General features: G+C 35.4%; 1 protein-coding gene across 6 annotated transcripts in view; it reads right to left on the reverse strand.

Annotated features, from left to right (window-relative positions):
- LOC142337423 (uncharacterized) overlaps positions 1-16404 on the reverse strand; it is a 94927-nt gene extending 78523 nt beyond the window's left edge. For 2 of the 6 annotated variants that reach the window (XM_075386632.1, XM_075386633.1), the window contains exons 1-4: positions 16118-16211; positions 12285-12608; positions 1557-2481; positions 667-1078 (exon numbers count right to left, since the gene is read on the reverse strand). In XM_075386632.1, coding sequence (XP_075242747.1) covers positions 667-1078; positions 1557-2481; positions 12285-12608; positions 16118-16151 — 1695 coding nt within the window. In that variant the 5' untranslated portion in view covers positions 16152-16211. Of the gene's footprint in view, positions 1-666; positions 1079-1556; positions 2482-12284; positions 12609-15655; positions 15777-15836; positions 15932-16117 lie in introns of those variants that run through there. The other 4 variants (XR_012758947.1, XM_075386631.1, XM_075386635.1 and 1 more) reach the window with 4 other exon arrangements.
- Positions 16405-20115: the final 3711 nt, after the last annotated feature.

The following is a 20115-nucleotide window of genomic DNA, read 5'->3' on the forward strand; positions in this document are numbered from 1 at the left end:
AAATGTGTGAACAGATCTTAAAGAAAAGACAGCGCCCCAATACAATTCAAATTCTTTGAATTGTAAAAACACGATGTCCCCAATAATAGCCGCTATCGCTTCGCGGCTATTAAAAAAGACCACAGGACTAATATTGCTACCAATTTCGATTCAGAGCAATGAAAAATTGCTTAACTCCGTACAATTATTTGTGTTTAACTTGGCATTATCAAATGCTGTACCTCAAAAAAACAGACATGAACAGAAAATCTAGTTTGTACGCCAACCTTTTGAGCTGTAGCGTCTACTTAAGACCCAATCAACAATAATTTCAAAATTTGTCGAAAAACTGTACAATTATGGTCTGACAAAAGAGATGTTTTAACGTTGAATTTAGGCCATACTTCTAATTCTAACACACTATGCACTAGAAAGACTACTAAAACTGGTTTAGTGCATCTAATGAAACAATGCCGACTGGAATTTAGCTGCTATCCTGTTTTGAAAGCTCAAAGTTATGGAAAAATATGTGAACACATGTTACAAAAAAGAGAGCACCTGGGATTGGATTGTACAAAAGGAGAGCGTCTAAATAATAGCCATTGCGAGACTGACGGCGGTTAATAATTATAACATTTTGGTAGGTTATTATTTGATTAGAACTTCAATTCTTTTTTGTCAACATACCTCGACCTTTTCCAAAGGCGGTAAGTCTGGCAAGTTTGGGTTTGTGACAAAAGCAGCAGAGGGCGCAATGTTGGCAGGTGAAACATTAGAGGTCGAAAACGAAGACAAAGACGAACCAGATGCTAAGTGAACACTTTGGTGATTCGTCCTTCCCGTTCCCTGACCCTCGGCTGAACAATTGTTCGTCTTCGTAGGATCAAACAATTTTGGAGGAGCTCTTAGAGTCCTAATCCCCGCGTGAGATTGGACTCCTGGTATGTTGGTTATTTGCAGATTGGTTGTACCACCCTGCGATGACTGCCCCCGTCTGTTAACTCGAGGTGGACTGGGAGCGTGGGACGAAGTTAATTGGTGATTATATATTTTAAACGCGTCTACAGAAGGGTTCGAAGCACCATACGCTGAAGATTGCCTAAAAGTAGCAGATTTATTAGTTCCTCGAACTGATTAAGATCTCGAACTTCGTACAATTCAAATTTATATTTGAATTTATCACAAATTCCACAATTAAGCGCCAAACAATTCAGGTTTCTCTTCAGAGCGCAGGAATCAATTCAGGTTTCTCTTCAGTTCATTTTCTCCAAAATTTAATGATTTCTTGGAACTGCGACACCCGCCTATATGAACAGAAACTGTGCGTGTGCGCAAATTAAACTTTCTTGCTTAAATAACAGTTTGCATAGTCTGATAAAAAGTGCAGCTAGCCAGTACACTTGAAAATCTTCCATAATAAAAGTGTAATCCAGTCAATTGCAGATAGTTATATTCTACGTGGGGCGGGGGGGTTGAATTCTCTGGATTAACTTGAAAATCTCGTTTCCGAACTCTTTCGATTATATTGAAAAGTCTCGAAAACCAATTAAAATTGAAACGAAAAAAGGAAAACGAACCCAGCTATTGGTGATGTTGCCGTTGGCGTGTACAGTCTCGGAGGCCGTTGACCAGCTCCTCCTCCCACAACTTGCTGAGTGGTAACAGGTGCTGGCAACCTTTGTGGAGGCGGAGGAGGTGCTTGATTCCGTTCCGCCTGCTGACCTTGATTCTGTTGTTGTCTCTGCTGCAAAAACTGCACAATCGATTTCTGCAATTCCTGAGCTGCAATTGTAATGTGATCACTGCTATTCTGTGAACTATCCACGTCATTAGAGCTGCTTGTCGACTTCAATAACTGACTAGCAGCAGAGGTCAGAAGTTCAAGCTCACGCCTTGAGTGTTGCAGCTTGTCATTTGATTGAGAACCCTGTTGTGTCGCATTAGCATTTGAAGCTACTTTATCTAGCACAACTTTAGGTACTGATTCATGACCACTTTGATAACTCATTGAACTATTAGAGTCTTTACGTTGATCAAAAAAACCCGTAGATTGTGGTGTGGCCATTCCCGCATATTGAGGAACAATAACAGTCGATCTATCATTAGGAACAAATAGCATTCCCTCAGAGCTCCGTGCCTGACTGGTCGGTCCATTAGCCTGGTTCCCACAAACGCCGTTGATATCAATTGAAACTTGACTACCATTGAGTGATCCACTAGGACTGTTAACACTTGACGAAAACTGAAGCTCTCTATTCATTTGATTCATCTGGTTGACCTGACGTGAGATTCGCTTCGTTAGAGGCAAATGATTGTGATAATCATCTTCTGGGGAGAGAGAAGATCCAGACAGCGGACCTCCAACAGATTGGGGAGTGCTGGCTGACCCATAGCTGTTGAAGGATGAAGGTGGGGTGAGGGATAGAGAGGATTGTGCGTGGAGGGGAGGTTGCGAATGAGCCAGTGGACTCATGTTAGGAATAGCAGGGCTCTGGGCGAAAGCTGAAAGAATCATACCGATCACTTTCAATCTTAATAACGACATCAATAAACGCAGACGCAAAGAGTCAACACTTAGCTTAATTGAAGGGGCGGCGGAGATCACGGGGGTGACGTGGTGGGAGGTAGGGAAGACGGGGGAACGGGGGATGGTTTACGGGGGGTCAAATTCGCACTTCACACCATGAATTTATGTCTACAAACAGTTTCTGTGAATCGCATAATCAGATTCCTGTGAGCCGAAAGGCTCCAAGAGAACTTAAAGCCCTCCAGGTTAATCCCTGTTTATCCCGTTTTTGAGGATAAACAGTCAAAAAGTCAGAAGAAAAATCTTTCAAGAGAAAAATTGCGTTAAAAGGACCGCAGAACTAATATAATTGCAAAAAACTTCTTGAGAGCAATTAGACTGCATGCATGTCACCATATGAGGCAAAACACTGTTAGAAAAAACTGAACAGTAGATGAGTCCAGGTTTCATTTGGACAGATCATTTGGGAGTCCTCACTCACATTTTGAATGCTTGTTCAGTCGCCCGCTGCCATTTTGCCACCGGAATGCTAATTTGCGTACCACATTGACGTAGGAACTGTTTATAATAAGGGTTGGACTTTTTAAGGCCCCGAGAAGAGGACCACAAAATATCATATTTAGGAATTTATTGGCAAAATTTAAAAAAATAAAAAGATTGCTCTTACAAGAAGCACGTCCAATTTGAATTGTTTCTTCAAATTTATTTGTTCGTACTTATTGTAACAGCACAACGAGTAACGTCCTGAACAATTTTGCCATGAGTAAAAGGGCATTGGACATTAAAACAAGGCGTCTAGTCTAGCTAATGTGCATTCTCAAGTAATGTCCCGACGCCGCTCACCCACATTTTGACTCAATTTTCTAAGAAAATCAAATACTCTTCGAAAATATTGTGGTATGACTAAAAGAAATCGTTACATACTCAAACCATTAAATAAAATAAAGTATTAGAGTGTCGATGATACCTGCTATTAATGAGACTACGAGACAAGACAAAATAATGAACAACATACATTAATTACGGCCAAAATTGAGTACCTGTTTTATAAAACATTTGGCAACAACGGCAAAATAGATACTTTACTAGAAAGCAGATGAACCTGTCTTTAATGAGACGAGGCAACAAGTCGACAAAAATACAAACAAAAAGCGGCAAAGTTCCAATTGAACTTTATGAAACGAAATCAATTTCAAAAGTCAGAACAAACAAAAGCTGAGCAAAACACTAAAAAATTCATATGTGGAACTGGGGAATTCATAGGACTTTATAATAATAAGTACAAGCAAAAAAATCAAAACCAATTTACGAGAGCACACAGGATGACGCCATTCAAAGAATAAGCTATTTAGTGGCAAGACTATTTACTCTCACACACACGCACACACACACACACATGCACACACACACACACACACGCACACAAACACACACACACACACACACACACCTCAGTTGAACATCAACGGCGAGTGCCAAAGTCATAAAACACTCAATTAAAACATAGAACCAACAAAGAAGGCTGATGGGGCCTGTCATTATGATACCAAGTTACAAATTGATTAAAAGAGCAAAAATGGCAAAGTTCAAAAATACACTGATATTTTCGAAAAAAAACTCATTTCAGTCATTGAAAACAATTAGCAATCAACAGAAAGCATAAAATAGGTTCACTTATACCTCAGTAGGAAGCTGACATGTCATTTGCAGAAATTGACATACGAGACAAACGCAACAGAATAACATTGCTCGCACAAATTGTTCTTAAACCACCGGCGAGCGGTTGTAGCCAGCTAGGGCTTCGGATGCTAGTATTAGGGGGGATGAGCAGAATGGGGGCATCAAACGTGAAGTGTTGGAGCGGACGAGTGGGGTTGAAATGCGGGGGTGTGCATAACGTAGGGGGACCCTCCAAACTATGAAATTGTCTCCTCAAAAAAGTTTCGGTGAATTTTAGACACTAGTAAGGCGTAAGGCTCCAAGAGAACTGTTCAGCGACTCAATGCCCTTCGGGCTTTGCCTGTTTATCGCGTTTTTTGAGTACAAAGAGTATAAAGGGTCAGAAGAAAAACCACTCAAGCAAAAAATCGCATTAAACGTCGTTTGAGAGCAATTAGAAACATAGCTGGCAGATTGCCAGAAAATAAATGCAATAGCTTCACAGACCTGTAGTCTCAAAAAGAAAGTAAAAAAGACAGACAAAAAAGAAAACTTTTCTTTTCCTTAAGGGCTGAGACGTTAAACTTTGATTACGAATCTATATTAATTATTGCTGTTACTATTAGCTGCTCTTAAATAACCTTCAACTAGAGTGAAGAGCACTCAATTCACCTTATCTTTTTGAATTAAAGCAATGATAAGTCAATTTCAAAGTGAGGAAGTCGCGTGTGACCAAAAATTTAATCACGCGAACGAACAAAGTCGCTCCGTTAAGCAAGAGTGAAATTGATTTCACGCAGGCAATTGAGTTGAAATTGCATGAACGAATGATCAAAAAGCAGATTTGAAGTGATCGTGACGTCATATGGTCGTAACAGAAATCTTGACGACGAAATAAAACATAGCAGGACAAAACCTGAAACACAATTCAAAGAATTGTGTTAATTTGACCTGACAATCATTTCGTTCGGCTTAAAAGGCAAATGAGAGCTGTTAGTAATGAGACTAAGCAATAAATAAACACAAGAACAAAAAAAACAAGCAAGACTGAAAAAAATTCTACATTTTTTAAAAGACATGATAAATGCCAAACATAGCCGGCAGATTGCTGGAAAATATCCGCGATAGACGCTTGTGGCCTTCTATGCATGGAAACAACTATAGAAATAAGATAGACAGATTCGGACTCAATTTTTTTTACACATACGGTCTATAAGAAAAAAAAACCTAGGAGCTTTTCTCAAAATTGATATTCCAAATCAAAAACTCAAGACTAATAATCACGAATTAGGGCACATAAATTTGACACTACTCAGATGCACACTATTAACTAGTAAACTTTCATAAAATTTAAAGTTCCATAAGTGAGTTCAGAAGTCATTTTTTTAGTGTCCCGCAATTGCCCTAAAAGCAGAAATGACGTCACGTACGCAAATTTTAATTGCAAAGCAGTAGAAGTCAATGAAGTCATTGAAAAGGTCAATTCCCAGAAGTCAGGTCATAAGAATCATCGATGGAAACGACGAATAAAAAAAACCACGATGTTCCCAATATCCGCTATCGCTTCGCGGCTATTAAAAAACAAGTGCTTTGAGCTCAAGTTCCCATTTATACTCCTCTATTCATCATTAGCAACATGTCATTAAAGATCGATGGTTCCTCTCACTAGTAACATTAAATGATAAAAAAGAACCAAAAATCACAATAAAACTCGCTGCAATTCTTTGAAAACACTTACTTTAAAAGTCACAGAACGCAACAGCTACAATTACACCAATTAATTGAGTCCCCAACGACCATCGTTGAGACCTCTCCTCAATGAGATTAAGTGATAAGACAATAAGTACAACAAATACTAGCAAAACTATAAATATCACTAAGATTTTTAAAAAACGAACAAACGTATAAGTCTTAGAAAGCAATAGCTATGAACTGAAACGACATGCTTTATTTGAATCATTTTTAGCAACAAATGGGACCTGTCAAAAACATTACCAAGAGTAAAGACGACAAAGTTGAAAAGAAAGACTCTCAAAAGTTTTATAAAAATTCGATAATTATTATTGAAAACAATTAGTGTCAAAGTCATAGAAAGCACTAGCTTTGAACAAAACCGATTAAATCGATAATCTTAAACCCTATTAGCAGCATCCGATGCCTGTCTCCAATGAGATTAGAATTGTAAAAAAACAATAGAAGGCCAATAATAGCCTCAGCTATCGCTTTGTCAGTATTTGTCATTTATGCCAGTATTTGTCATTAAAAAATGACAAATACTGGCATAAATCAAACACTCAAATAAAATTTCAAAGAAAACAGTAGTGTCGAAGCCATTAAAACCATAAAATCTGCATTGCAAACTATAAATATACCTATTTCGGTCCGCTTTAAACGCCAATGTGGCCTTCCATTAACATAATGAGGCAAGACACGAAAGTAAACGCAAATCCAAACAATTATTCAGAAACCACAAAATTTCTATGAAAACAGCTAGAATCAAAGTCAAAAAACAATTAATGAAAGCTCAAAAAGCTCGCTGATATTTTTTACAACAAATATATTCAGTCATCAGCCATTATGGTATCAACTGAAACCATTGGATGGGTTAACCTCTACCTCTATATGAGGGCGATTTGACCTCTGATTAACAAGACAATCATCCGAAACACATTGTTATGAGCTTTCTCCTAAACTTCAGTGCTTGACTTGAATGAAACGGGACCTGTCATTAATTGATCTTTATTATAAAATCCTATTTGTCTGTAATTGACATAAAAAGCGCGAAAGATTAAAGATTTTAAAGTTCTGACTTAAAGGCAATTTGTTCTGACTTAAAAAGGCAATTCGATAAATTTTCCCTGGAAAAACCCCGGAATTCCTTTGACCTGAACCATGCATAAACTGAGCTCAAGCTAAAAATCAGGTTATCTAAAGCCAGTTCAACACTGGATAAGTTTTTTTTGTAACCACGAGCGCTTTGCTTAACACCTGGGAATTTATGATGGACTTTTTTTTACTTTTAGTACTTTTTTCGAAATTTTGTTACTACTATCTTGCCTGCCCTTCAGTGGCAACTGACTTCACGTTACAATCAGAGGGCTACTTCCTGGAAGCGCCAGAAAATCGGTTAAAATTTGGTTAAATTTTTTTGACAATTCGATTTTTCTTCGAGGAAGTAAAAACTAATTTAGAATGTTAGCTGAAGCTTATGCCTATTCAATTTGACTGCAATTTTCGAAAGATAGTTGTATTGAATCCAAATATATACTGTACACTTACATCGCGTGCAATACTTTTTAAAAAGAAGAGATGACAAAATAGAAAAATTATAATTTAGCTTTCGTCAACTGCAGCTTTCGCCCACAACAGATACATCTTTGTTTACAATGGATTCATCTTTGTTTACAATGGACATCAATCATATGCTTTTCAAAACTAATAAAGCACACTTTTACGAGTCTAAACAGACGCAACATAATCATACAGCAACAAAGGTGATTCAATCATGTTACAACCCAATTTCTGATTTACTACTAAAAATGTTGAAAATATTTTTGCCTGTAAAATACTCACTTTGGGGAGAAGGTATGTGAGGAGTTGCTTTTAATTTCGCATCTGGAGTAATATTGCCAGGTCTGACACCGCTGGAATCAAAAACTCCGCCCGAGACCTTTCCAGTTCTGCTTCTCGAGCCCCCCAGCAGCTTGGCAAAATCAGTTGGCGATAAATTGGATGGTGACACAACATTGATATTACTATTGTTGTTGTTGTTTGTCGTTGAGTTGTTTGTTCCAGTCAGAGAGTTAGTCTGAGAGGCGTAAACGAGGAAATAAAAGACGAAAGTGCGTTGTCGTTATCCAGTTTGTTGTCCCAATTTCGTTTAAACATGTCATATTTTTCTAAAATCATCATCGAAACTTAAAATAGCTGGCTAGGGTCGATAAAAAAACTAGTTGTTTAGGTCTGGTTAGTTGCTAAAAACTGGTTACTAAAAAACTGGTTAGTTGCTACGATGATAAATCTTTAACCCAAAATAACAATAATCAAATACACAAATTACTAATGCCGTTCTTTAAATCTCGCAATCGAATGGTGAAATTTTATAAAGAACGTTAAGAATAAAAAAATCATATGTGGAACTGCGAGAGTAATTCATAGGACTTTAGAATAACAAGTACAAGCAAAAAAATCAAAACCAATTTACGAGAGCACACAGTGATGACGCCATTCAAAGAATAAGCTATTTAGTGGCAAGAATATATTTAATAACACACTCACTCACTCACACACACACACAACGACACACACACACGCACACACACACACACACACACAAACACACACACGCACACACACACCTCAGTTGAACATCAACGGCGAGTGCCGAAGTCATAAAACACTTAATTAAAACATAGAACCAACAAAGAAGGCTGATGGGGCCTGTCATTATGATACCAAGTTACAATTTGATTAAAAGAGCAAAGATGGCAAAGTTCAAAAATATACTGATATTTTCGAAAAAAAAACTCATTTCAGTCATTGAAAACAATTAGCAATCAAGAGAGCATAAAATAGGTTCACTTATACCTCAGTAGGAAGCTGACATGTCATTTGCAGAAATTGACATACGAGACAAACGCAACAGAATAACATTGCTCGCACAAATTGTTCTTAAACCACCGGCGAGCGGTTGTAGCCAGCTAGGGCTTCGGATGCTAGTATTAGGGGGGATGAGCAGAATGGGGGCATCAAACGTGAAGTGTTGGAGCGGACGAGTGGGGTTGAAATGCGGGGGTGTGCATAACGTAGGGGGACCCTCCAAACTATGAAATTGTCTCCTCAAAAAAGTTTCGGTGAATTTTAGACACTAGTAAGGCGTAAGGCTCCAAGAGAACTGTTCAGCGACTCAATGCCCTTCGGGCTTTGCCTGTTTATCGCGTTTTTTGAGTACAAAGAGTATAAAGGGTCAGAAGAAAAACCACTCAAGCAAAAAATCGCATTAAACGTCGTTTGAGAGCAATTAGAAACATAGCTGGCAGATTGCCAGAAAATAAATGCAATAGCTTCACAGACCTGTAGTCTCAAAAAGAAAGTAAAAAAGACAGACAAAAAAGAAAACTTTTCTTTTCCTTAAGGGCTGAGACGTTAAACTTTGATTACGAATCTATATTAATTATTGCTGTTACTATTAGCTGCTCTTAAATAACCTTCAACTAGAGTGAAGAGCACTCAATTCACCTTATCTTTTTGAATTAAAGCAATGATAAGTCAATTTCAAAGTGAGGAAGTCGCGTGTGACCAAAAATTTAATCACGCGAACGAACAAAGTCGCTCCGTTAAGCAAGAGTGAAATTGATTTCACGCAGGCAATTGAGTTGAAATTGCATGAACGAATGATCAAAAAGCAGATTTGAAGTGATCGTGACGTCATATGGTCGTAACAAAAATCTTGACGACGAAATAAAACATAGCAGGACAAAACCTGAAACACAATTCAAAGAATTGTGTTAATTTGACCTGACAATCATTTAGTTCGGCTTAAAAGGCAAATGAGAGCTGTTAGTAATGAGACTAAGCAATAAATAAACACGAACAAAAAAAACAAGCAAGACTGAACAAATTCTACATTTTTTAAAAGACATGATAAATGCCAAACATAGCCGGCAGATTGCTGGAAAATAGCCGCGATAGACGCTTGTGGCCTTCTATGCATGGAAACAACTATAGAAATAAGATAGACAGATTCGGACTCAATTTTTTTTACACATAGGGTCTATAAGAAAAAAAAACCTAGGAGCTTTTCTCAAAATTGATATTCCAAATCAAAAACTCAAGACTAATAATCACGAATTAGGGCACATAAATTTGACACTACTCAGATGCACACTATTAACTAGTAAACTTTCATAAAATTTAAAGTTCCATAAGTGAGTTCAGAAGTCATTTTTTTAGTGTCCCGCAATTGCCCTAAAAGCAGAAATGACGTCACGTACGCAAATTTTAATTGCAAAGCAGTAGAAGTCAATGAAGTCATTGAAAAGGTCAATTCCCAGAAGTCAGGTCGTAAGAATCATCGATGGAAACGACGAATAAAAAAAAACACGATGTTCCCAATAATAGCCGCTATCGCTTCGCGGCTATTAAAAAACAAGTGCTTCGAGCTCAAGTTCCCATTTATACTCCTCTATTCATCATTAGCAACATGTCATTAAAGATCGATGGTTCCTCTCACTAGTAACATTAAATGATAAAAAAGAACCAAAAATCACAATAAAACTCGCTGAAATTCTTTGAAAACACTTACTTTAAAAGTCACAGAACGCAACAGCTACAATTACACCAATTAATTGAGTCCCCAACGACCATCGTTGAGACCTCTCCTCAATGAGATTAAGTGATAAGACAATAAGTACAACAAATACTAGCAAAACTATAAATATCACTAAGATTTTTAAAAAACGAACAAACGTATAAGTCTTAGAAAGCAATAGCTATGAACTGAAACGACATGCTTTATTTGAATCATTTTTAGCAACAAATGGGACCTGTCAAAAACATTACCAAGAGTAAAGACGACAAAGTTGAAAAGAAAGACTCTCAAAAGTTTTATAAAAATTCGATAATTATTATTGAAAACAATTAGTGTCAAAGTCATAGAAAGCACTAGCTTTGAACAAAATCGATTAAATCGATAATCTTAAACCCTATTAGCAGCATCCGATGCCTGTCTCTAATGAGATTAGAATTGTAAAAAAACAATAGAAGGCCAATAATAGCCTCAGCTATCGCTTTGTCAGTATTTGTCATTTATGCCAGTATTTGTCATTAAAAAATGACACATACTGGCATAAATCAAACACTCAAATAAAATTTGAACGAAAACAGTAGTGTCGAAGCCATTAAAACCATAAAATCTGCATTGCAAACTATAAATATACCTATTTCGGTCTGCTTTAAACGCCAATGTGGCCTTCCATTAACATAATGAGGCAAGACACGAAAGTAAACGCAAATCCGAACAATTATTCAGACACCACAAAATTTCTATGAAAACAGCTAGAATCAAAGTCAAAAAACAATTAATGAAAGCTCAAAAAGCTCGCTAATATTTCTTACAACAAATATATTCAGTCATATCAGCCATTATGGTATCAACTGAAACCATTGGATGGGTTAACCTCTACCTCTATATGAGGGCGATTTGACCTCTGATTAACAAGACAATCATCCGAAACACATTGTTATGAGCTTTCTCCTAAACTTCAGTGCTTGACTTGAATGAAACGGGACCTGTCATTAATTGATCTTTATTATAAAATCCTATTTGTCTGTAATTGACATAAAAAGCGCGAAAGATTAAAGATTTTAAAGTTCTGACTTAAAGGCAATTTGTTCTGACTTAAAAAGGCAATTCGATAAATTTTCCCTGGAAAAACCCCGGAATTCCTTTGACCTGAACCATGCATAAACTGAGCTCAAGCTAAAAATCAGGTTATCTAAAGCCAGTTCAACACTGGATAAGTTTTTTTTGTAACCACGAGCGCTTTGCTTAACACCTGGGAATTTATGATGGACTTTTTTTTACTTTTAGTACTTTTTTCGAAATTTTGTTACTACTATCTTGCCTGCCCTTCAGTGGCAACTGACTTCACGTTACAATCAGAGGGCTACTTCCTGGAAGCGCCAGAAAATCGGTTAAAATTTGGTTAAATTTTTTTGACAATTCGATTTTTCTTCGAGGAAGTAAAAACTAATTTAGAATGTTAGCTGAAGCTTATGCCTATTCAATTTGACTGCAATTTTCGAAAGCTAATTGTATTGAATCCAAAAGTATACTGTACATTTATATCGTATGCAATAGTTTTTTTAAAAGAGGTGACAAAATAGAAAAATTATAATTTAGCTTTCGTCAACTGCAGCTTTCGCCCATAACAGATACATCTTTGTTTACAATGGACATCAATCATATGCTTTTCAAAACTAATAAAGCACATTTTTACGAGTCTAAACTGACGCAACATAATCATACAGCAACAAACGTGATTCAATCTTGTTACAACCCAATTTCTGATTTACTACTAAAAATGTTGAAAATATTTCTGCCTGTAAAAATACTCACTTTGGGGAGAAGGTATCTGAGGAGTTGCTTTTAATTTCGCATCTGGAGTAATATTGCCAGGTCTGACACCGCTGGAATCAAAAACTCCGCCCGAGACCTTTCCAGTTCTGCTTCTCGAGCCCCCCAACAGCTTGGCAAAATCAGTTGGCGATAAATTGGATGGTGACACAACATTGATATTATTATTGTTGTTGTTTGTCGTTGAGTTGTTTGTTCCAGTCAGAGAGTTAGTCTGAGAGGCGTAAACAGAGGAAATAAAAGACGAAAGTGCGTTGTCGTTATCCAGTTTGTTGTCCCAATTTCGTTTAAACATGTCATATTTTTCTAAAATCATTGTCGAAACTTAAAATAGCTGGCTAGGGTCGATAAGTTAACTAGTTGTTTAGGTCTGGTTAGTTGCTAAAAACTGGTTACTAAAAAACTGGTTAGTTGCTACGATGATAAATCTTTAACCCAAAATAACAATAATCAAATACACAAATTACTAATGCCGTTCTTCTTTAAATCTCGCAATCGAAAGGTGAAATTTTATAAAGAACGTTAAGAAAGCATTTTCATATTGTGCTAACAAAAATGTTTCAAAATATTTTAGAGCTCATGCTTTTTGTCAAAATTGTGGCACAGAGCTTTGGCGATTAAGAAGCGTCAGTTAGACGAGAAAGAGACGGGAATTTGGGGAATATAATTAGGACTGGTACTAGTGATTAGAAAAAATCCGTTAGGGTAGTTAGAGTTTATTTCACGAAAGACAGTATAGTCTTCAGAAGTAAGTAAGAGGAAATGTAAATTGATCTCATCTAACATACACACCGCACGTGATCAACCTCATTGTCATTTAGCCAATCAGCATTCAAGTCGAAAATTTTTTCACCTCGCTAAAACCAACTCTTTCATTGAAAGTGAAGTAGACGTAAAGATTTTTTTTATTGAATATTCATAAATTAGTTCTCCAAAAGACAAACGTTCCCTCGTTTTACAATGCAAAATGTTTAAAAAACCGCATTTTTGAGCCAGAGGTGGAATTTTTGAGTGTTTCGCTATATCTGAAATTTGTCAGTATTCAATACCATGCACTAATTTAATATTTCAAACAAGCATAAACAAAAGCATACGAACAAGCTGATCAAATTCTTTGGTCAATTTATTCTAAACAATTGAATTAATAATTGATGGCAAATAACCCCCTGCTAAGCTTAAAAACTTCAAAAATTTGTTTTAGAAAAACTTTTCATTAATCCATGAAAAAAATGTTTTCACTTTATTTCACCGTCGCTCACGTGAAAACTAGCGTAACGGAAACGCGCTAGGATTCTTACGCCTACTTAGCAAGTAATCTCTATAAGCAATTTGGGAAATTTAGGATTAGTTTTGCGTAAAATCTGGGCTAATAAATTGGTAATTAGACGAAGCAATGGGTATCTCATATTACCCCCGCAATGTAATCATTACCCCAGTCACGTGATCAGTCACTTTAATGAGTCAGAATTTGACCTATCAAGACAAGACTGACAGCAGAGAAAACCCTAAAAATCTACTCAGACAGTCGCTAAAGAGCAGTCGAGTTTAAGGTCAAAATAATGTACTTTTTATTATTTACGTTAAAATCATTGAATTTTTATTCGTCCTTCACCGAAGTCGCATAGCTATTTTTTCATCATGAGTTCCGCCATTTGAATAAAACACTCAAAATTGTTGCATATCTAACCAAAGCACATTTTTTAAATCAAATTTGAAATTTAGGATCATTAGCTTTCTTCTGCAACTTGTCAACGTTGTTAAAATGATTTCAAAACTAACAGTTAATAATTCCAAAAAATCTTCTCATTGCAGCGCATTTTATATGCCATTGGGGAAGACTAGCTCAATTAAGAAGTAGATACATCAAAACTAAACTCATTTTTTTCTACCTTTTCAGCAGGGTGTAAAAATAACAGAGCAATCAGCCAGCCTATAAAACAAATTATCTATGAAAAGTTGAATAGATACATTGAAAGCGGATAATATTTTTGATATCTTATCAAAAAATATCAAAATTAAAAATTGTGTAGTTTACATTTGTTAGCAACTAAACTAGAACAACTGAGGCAGTTAAAAAATTCGAACAAAATTTTCCAGTCTTTAAACTAATTGAAAATCATTCTACTCTTATAGCGCTGACCCTGAGACGAGGCAAAGTTCAAATGGACAATTTTAACAAAATTTCCACAAAATTTTGACAAGCTAGGCCAACAAGCGCAAAACTGCTCTTAGACGGAGAGTGAACAACCTGAAATCTTTCAAAATATAAGCTTGAAAAGAAACTATTTGTCCGACGTATATTGTATAGATATAGGGCCTTGAGGAAAAAAACCGAGTATGGGTTATGAGATGCCCCAGTCTGAGAGCTTCAGACGGGTTGGTGTAATGGTTCGCACAAAATAGGCCTGTAAGTAAGAGCTGCTGGTTGGAATCCAGCACTGGTACATCTCCACATAAGTTGCGACTGCTGAGACCCTGTCAATACTACGTGCTACGAGCTGCCTCGGATTAAATATAAAAATCAAGCGTCCTCTCACCCAGAAATATGCAACGGCGACTATTTAATGCACTTTAGAACTTGATTATGGACTAGGGTGACGTCGGTTTAAGTGAATGCCAGTTTGTCATAGACATTTTTAAAAGTAACAAGTTCCACGAAAAAAGATGTTATTTGAAGGCAGAGAAGTAAAGTAATGAATTAATGGAACGTCACAACCGGAACTTCAGATGAAAATTAAATTAAAAAATATTCAGTATTGGTTTAGTTAATCAAATTAACTAAACCAATACTAACTTGTGCATAACGCATAAACTGAGTTTAAATCTTGACTGAATTGAAAAAACTTGACCAATCGATCGACAAACCCTTTACCACTCGATTAGCATTTTCTGGTACTGACAAACCATCTGCTGCTTCTCAGAAGAAATCGTTCCTTCAAAAAGGAATAAAGAGCGTTCAATAGCTCCTGACAGTTCCCATTATCAGTTCATAAAAACTTTAAAAAATCAGCGCAACTGCTCCAAAGAACTTTGTTTCTTTTCCCTCAACAAAGGCATAGCAAAAACGCCATTATCAATAAAAAAAAACATAGGAAAAGACAAAGAACACCTACTTATTAAGGTAGGGATTTTCTCAATCTATGCCCCTCCTACAACGTGGACGTGGTTGTATATATTGTCACCTGTGAACGCATGGGCTACATTAACACAATCGCAGTACTTTTATGAGGACATATTTTGCAACGCTGGTGAGAAGTTGGGCATACGGTGTGGGGGAAAGGGGCAATAGCAGAAAAGATCCCATTAAACTAAGAGATGCAGATCAATGAAAAGTAGATAAAATATTAAAAAACCTTTCGTGGGCATTCCTTAAAAAAAGTTAAAGCCCATAAATGGTCCAGAAGTGATCTCTTATGTCTGCAAAAAGCACAAGTGAGAGCAAACATGAAACCATGAAGCGGCGTTTCTTAGAATTGGTTGAAAGGATAACAAAATTAGCGTCATCAAAGTTGAAGACAATAGACAAAAACTAACATTTAATGCGCTCTTCATCAAGATCAAAAATTTGATTTATCACCATCTAAAATTCACTTTTAACAAGAAACATAACACTGACGATCGGAATTTTTCCTTTATGCGTAATAATACAAAACAATCTAATTGCCTGGACAGCGAAAACAAAGTAAGGAAAATAAGATAAAAATGAAGGAAAAAACTGCCGCAATTCGCAGTGGAAAAACTAAGACGTTTTAATGCATTATTTCTCTAATTGAGATGGTGGTGTTACAGTGAGACAATAATTCACACGGATATACCTTTTTCTTCACACGGAGAACTCTTCAAGGGCATTCAAAGCAATTGCTTACAAGGACCACAGCTTCTAACAACACACGAACGTGGTAATTTATGAACATTCATACACATATTCAGCCCAAGATCTCTTTTTAAAGGAGTAACAAAAACAAGCACATATTAAGAGCAAAACATCAAATCAGAAAAATAATGGAGTCATAATTGGTGAATCGAAACATACTTCTTTGTTGACGTGATAATTAAAAAATATGATGATTGAAACGAAATTGTAAGTCTAACGATAATAATTTTATTCGACTAATAAAAACTCCAATTTATAACTCAATTTTTAAATTTCAAAAATAGGAAGACTATAGCCAAATGTTCACTAATTCAAATCATTTAACATTATTAAACTGTAATTTTTTGTCCAAAAATTGATACAAATATCTTTAAATTTTAGTTGATAAAATCAAAACTTAACGAAAATAATAATGTTCTGCTTGTATTTCAAAACATAAAAGGGGGTTTCAACAAACTAAATAAACAACATTTGTATTTATTAACTAAATTTAAACTGCAAGTTTCAGTTCTAATAAATAATTTCTTCAATGATAAAGCATTAAGCTGAAGAATTCGTTTGGCGGCGTGACTAAATTAAACGAATCAAAAGTAAGTTAGAGTTCACAGTAAATATTAGCTATGGGCCACTATACGAACACATGAAAGACAAACCAATTGACCAAAACCTTCACATAAGCTACGCTAAACCTCCAATAAATTATTCTTACAAAATATAAACAAAACCGTTTCATCACAACTTAAACCACACACAAATATACAACATCAATGCAAAACTCAGCGTGAAGTTTTCACCGATTTATCTGTAGTTTAGATTTCAAATTGCTCAAAACAAAAAATAACAATTCAGCTTTTGTTTGTGAATATATTTTTATTTATTTGGTAGAAAACAAAAGTTTGACCATGTAACTCAGTCGCCGTATACTGCCATAAAGTTGTGTACATGCACACACATTTATTGATGCGCGTAGATAAGCATTCTATGATAATGTAATATGGTATAAATTCTTATAAGTCTCTCATATCTAACATCAGTTTTGAATGGCCTTTAAGAGTATAATTCGGTTAATCTATCTGCCTTGAATATGCAAAGTTTCTTCAGTTTAAGCAGTCTCACTCAAAATTGGTTTCACGAGAGTTTGAATAAAGTTTAACCTCAAAATATGTTTAATAATCCTTGACAAATAAGAGTAGTTACAGGATTAAACAAAAACCATAAGGTAGCTTGTTTCTCATTGTTTGATTGTACACTATTTAAGACTCCTTGTCAAACACACTAACTTTCAAACTATGAAAATTTTCTATACAGAATAGAATATATATACAACAACAACAAGCAAGATTAGATCCAATTTATTTATACATTTTGTCAACAAATTTGTCAACTCCCATGTTTATAGAAAAGCACGCTTGATTTTAAGTTTTCTTTCATAATTAAAACATGAAAGAATCCTCGTTGACAAAGTCGAAAAAAACAAATATAGCTTAGATGCATATGATAAAAACACCAAAATGCAAACATACCATCAATCGAGAACCCTGGTTACTCAAAATGAACTAAGTTACGTTTGCAAATGAAATGAAAATTTAATGCCTTATAGGCAACTGAATGACTGTAATAAATTTTGAACAACTCCTCTAGGATCGATCTACCGATTGTATTAGTGTGGAACTACCTCCATACCGCCTGTTACAAGGAACGATGCATGCTGTTTATTAAACAAATATATCTTGACTTAAAAATGAAGTGTTCTGATGCCAATCCGATATTTACCAACAACACGAACAATCAAAAATTGAAGTTTATAAGTGACAAGACAAATGTTTTTCTCAAATTGACGTTAAAGTTGCCGACAAGCTGAGCGACCTAAAACAATGAAGTCCAATATAACAGTTCTCAATGAAATGAATCATACGAAGAAAGCAAAACACGAATAAATCTTAAAAATAAGTCAAAGCCAAGCGAGCATTTCATATGTTTGCTTGAACAATAATCTAATCTTCAACACAAAAAAGGACTGTTGTTGTATTCATGTCTTTCAGCGATGTACATTATATGGCTGTACCTCAGCAAAACTAAACGCATAGATGTTGCCATGAAATGAAAACTGTTTAATTAATTGTTTCTTGTCAATCAGACGAGATGAAAAATCAAAGGGTTTGCACTGTCAAGATGTAAGCATAAACAAAGAGGCTTTGTAATATGCGTTCGCACATGATTTTCCAACCCCGCTCATCAAAATTCTTGGCTGAATTATCTACGATATGAAGTAGAGAGAAAAATATAAAACAGTACTGGACCTTCATTGATAATTGATCGATCTCCAAATACAGAAGCAAGCGCATGCCAGTGAAGTCAGTTTTTTCATTAGAAAGGACAAAAGCATAGAAGAACAAAGAGAAATCAAGCTAATACACTTTTAGAAACAGAAAACAATTTTATTAAGTAAACGCCTATTTTTGTCGAAAAACTAATTTGATTGAATACGTAATTTGCTATATACCTAATTTTGCAAAAAGAAATTCTCAGTTCAAATTCGAGTCAAAATCAAATCAAATTTCAAAAACTAACGTCTTGCTGGAAATCTTGTTTTATAAGTTTCTAGCTTGGAGGAGCTCTACATTATTGCAATTATACTGACATTTTCTTTTCAGATTTAAAACGTGGGTGCAAAAATCATTTTACTCATCGAGGTAAGTCACGAACGTTCAATTAAAAAAAACATAACACAGGGCCAGTTATGACTCTAATGCAATACTCCAATGCGAACTGCCAGTAAGGAGACTGAAATATCAGACAAAAGAATAAAATAAGGAAAATCCAATTTTTTGCGAATACACAAAGTCAAAGCAGTAAAACCAAAAAACAGTCACCAGGAAACGCTAAAAGGAAACACTAACAGGGTTCTCAAAAGGCTATACATAAAGTCACGTGGACCTCTCATGAAACCGATTTTCAAAAAAAAATACGCGCAAAATCAAAACTAACTTTTATGAAAACATAGGTTCAATGTCATAAAATAATTCGCAACTAATTGGTCGATTCAAACAATTGCATCTATGCAACATTAAAAACGTCTCTTTATCTGCTTGCCAAATACCTAATTTTACTAAATACCCTATTTTGCTAAATGCCTAATTTTGCTGAAAGCCTAATTATGCAAAATGAAATTCTAAATTCAAACTCTTATCAAAATCAAATCAAATTTCAAAAACTAATGTAACCTTGTTATAAGTTTCTAGCTTGAAGGAGCTCTAAATAACTCCAATTAAACACAGATTATCAATTCAGATTTAAAACGAGGGTGCCGAAATCATTTTACTCGTTGAAGTAAGTCATGAAAGCTCAAAACACCAAAACTCAATCGTAGGAAAACATAGGTTTAATGTCATAAATTCATTAGCTACTCATTGGCCGATTTATTGACATTAGCATTCATACACTTAAAAAAACGTCTCTCGTCGTTGCTGGAATTTGCAAGAAAATAAAGAAAATCAGCATAAACAGAATTTAAATTTTAATACATGTTGAAAAAAATATTAATGAAAAATTTCTCAAACACCAATTTCTCTCGCTTAATTCCAAAGGGAGCTTGAAAAACTAATAAAATTGTCGTCACCCCATATAATATTACTGCGTGATTAAAATCACTGCTCAGGTTTGACTATTCATCGGCATAAAAGGTAGAAAAAAAAGCTAGGACAGATCTTAAAGACAGCACCAGTACATTCTAAATCTCTTGGATAGCAAAACCCACGATGATGCAAATAACTTCACTACAGCTTGGTAGCTCTAACCACTACATAACTCTTGCAAATTTTAACATAACTAGTTATAAATGTCTAAAAAGGACAAAAATGGCACTGAAATTAAAAAAAATACCTTATCGTTGAAAGTTTTAAAATAGATTGAGAAGCTGCAAAACTGGAATTCCAAATT

The sequence above is a fragment of the Convolutriloba macropyga genome, chromosome 4 (assembly GCF_964194025.1).
Source record: "Convolutriloba macropyga chromosome 4, txConMacr16.3, whole genome shotgun sequence".
Taxonomy (NCBI): Eukaryota; Metazoa; Xenacoelomorpha; order Acoela; family Convolutidae; genus Convolutriloba; species Convolutriloba macropyga.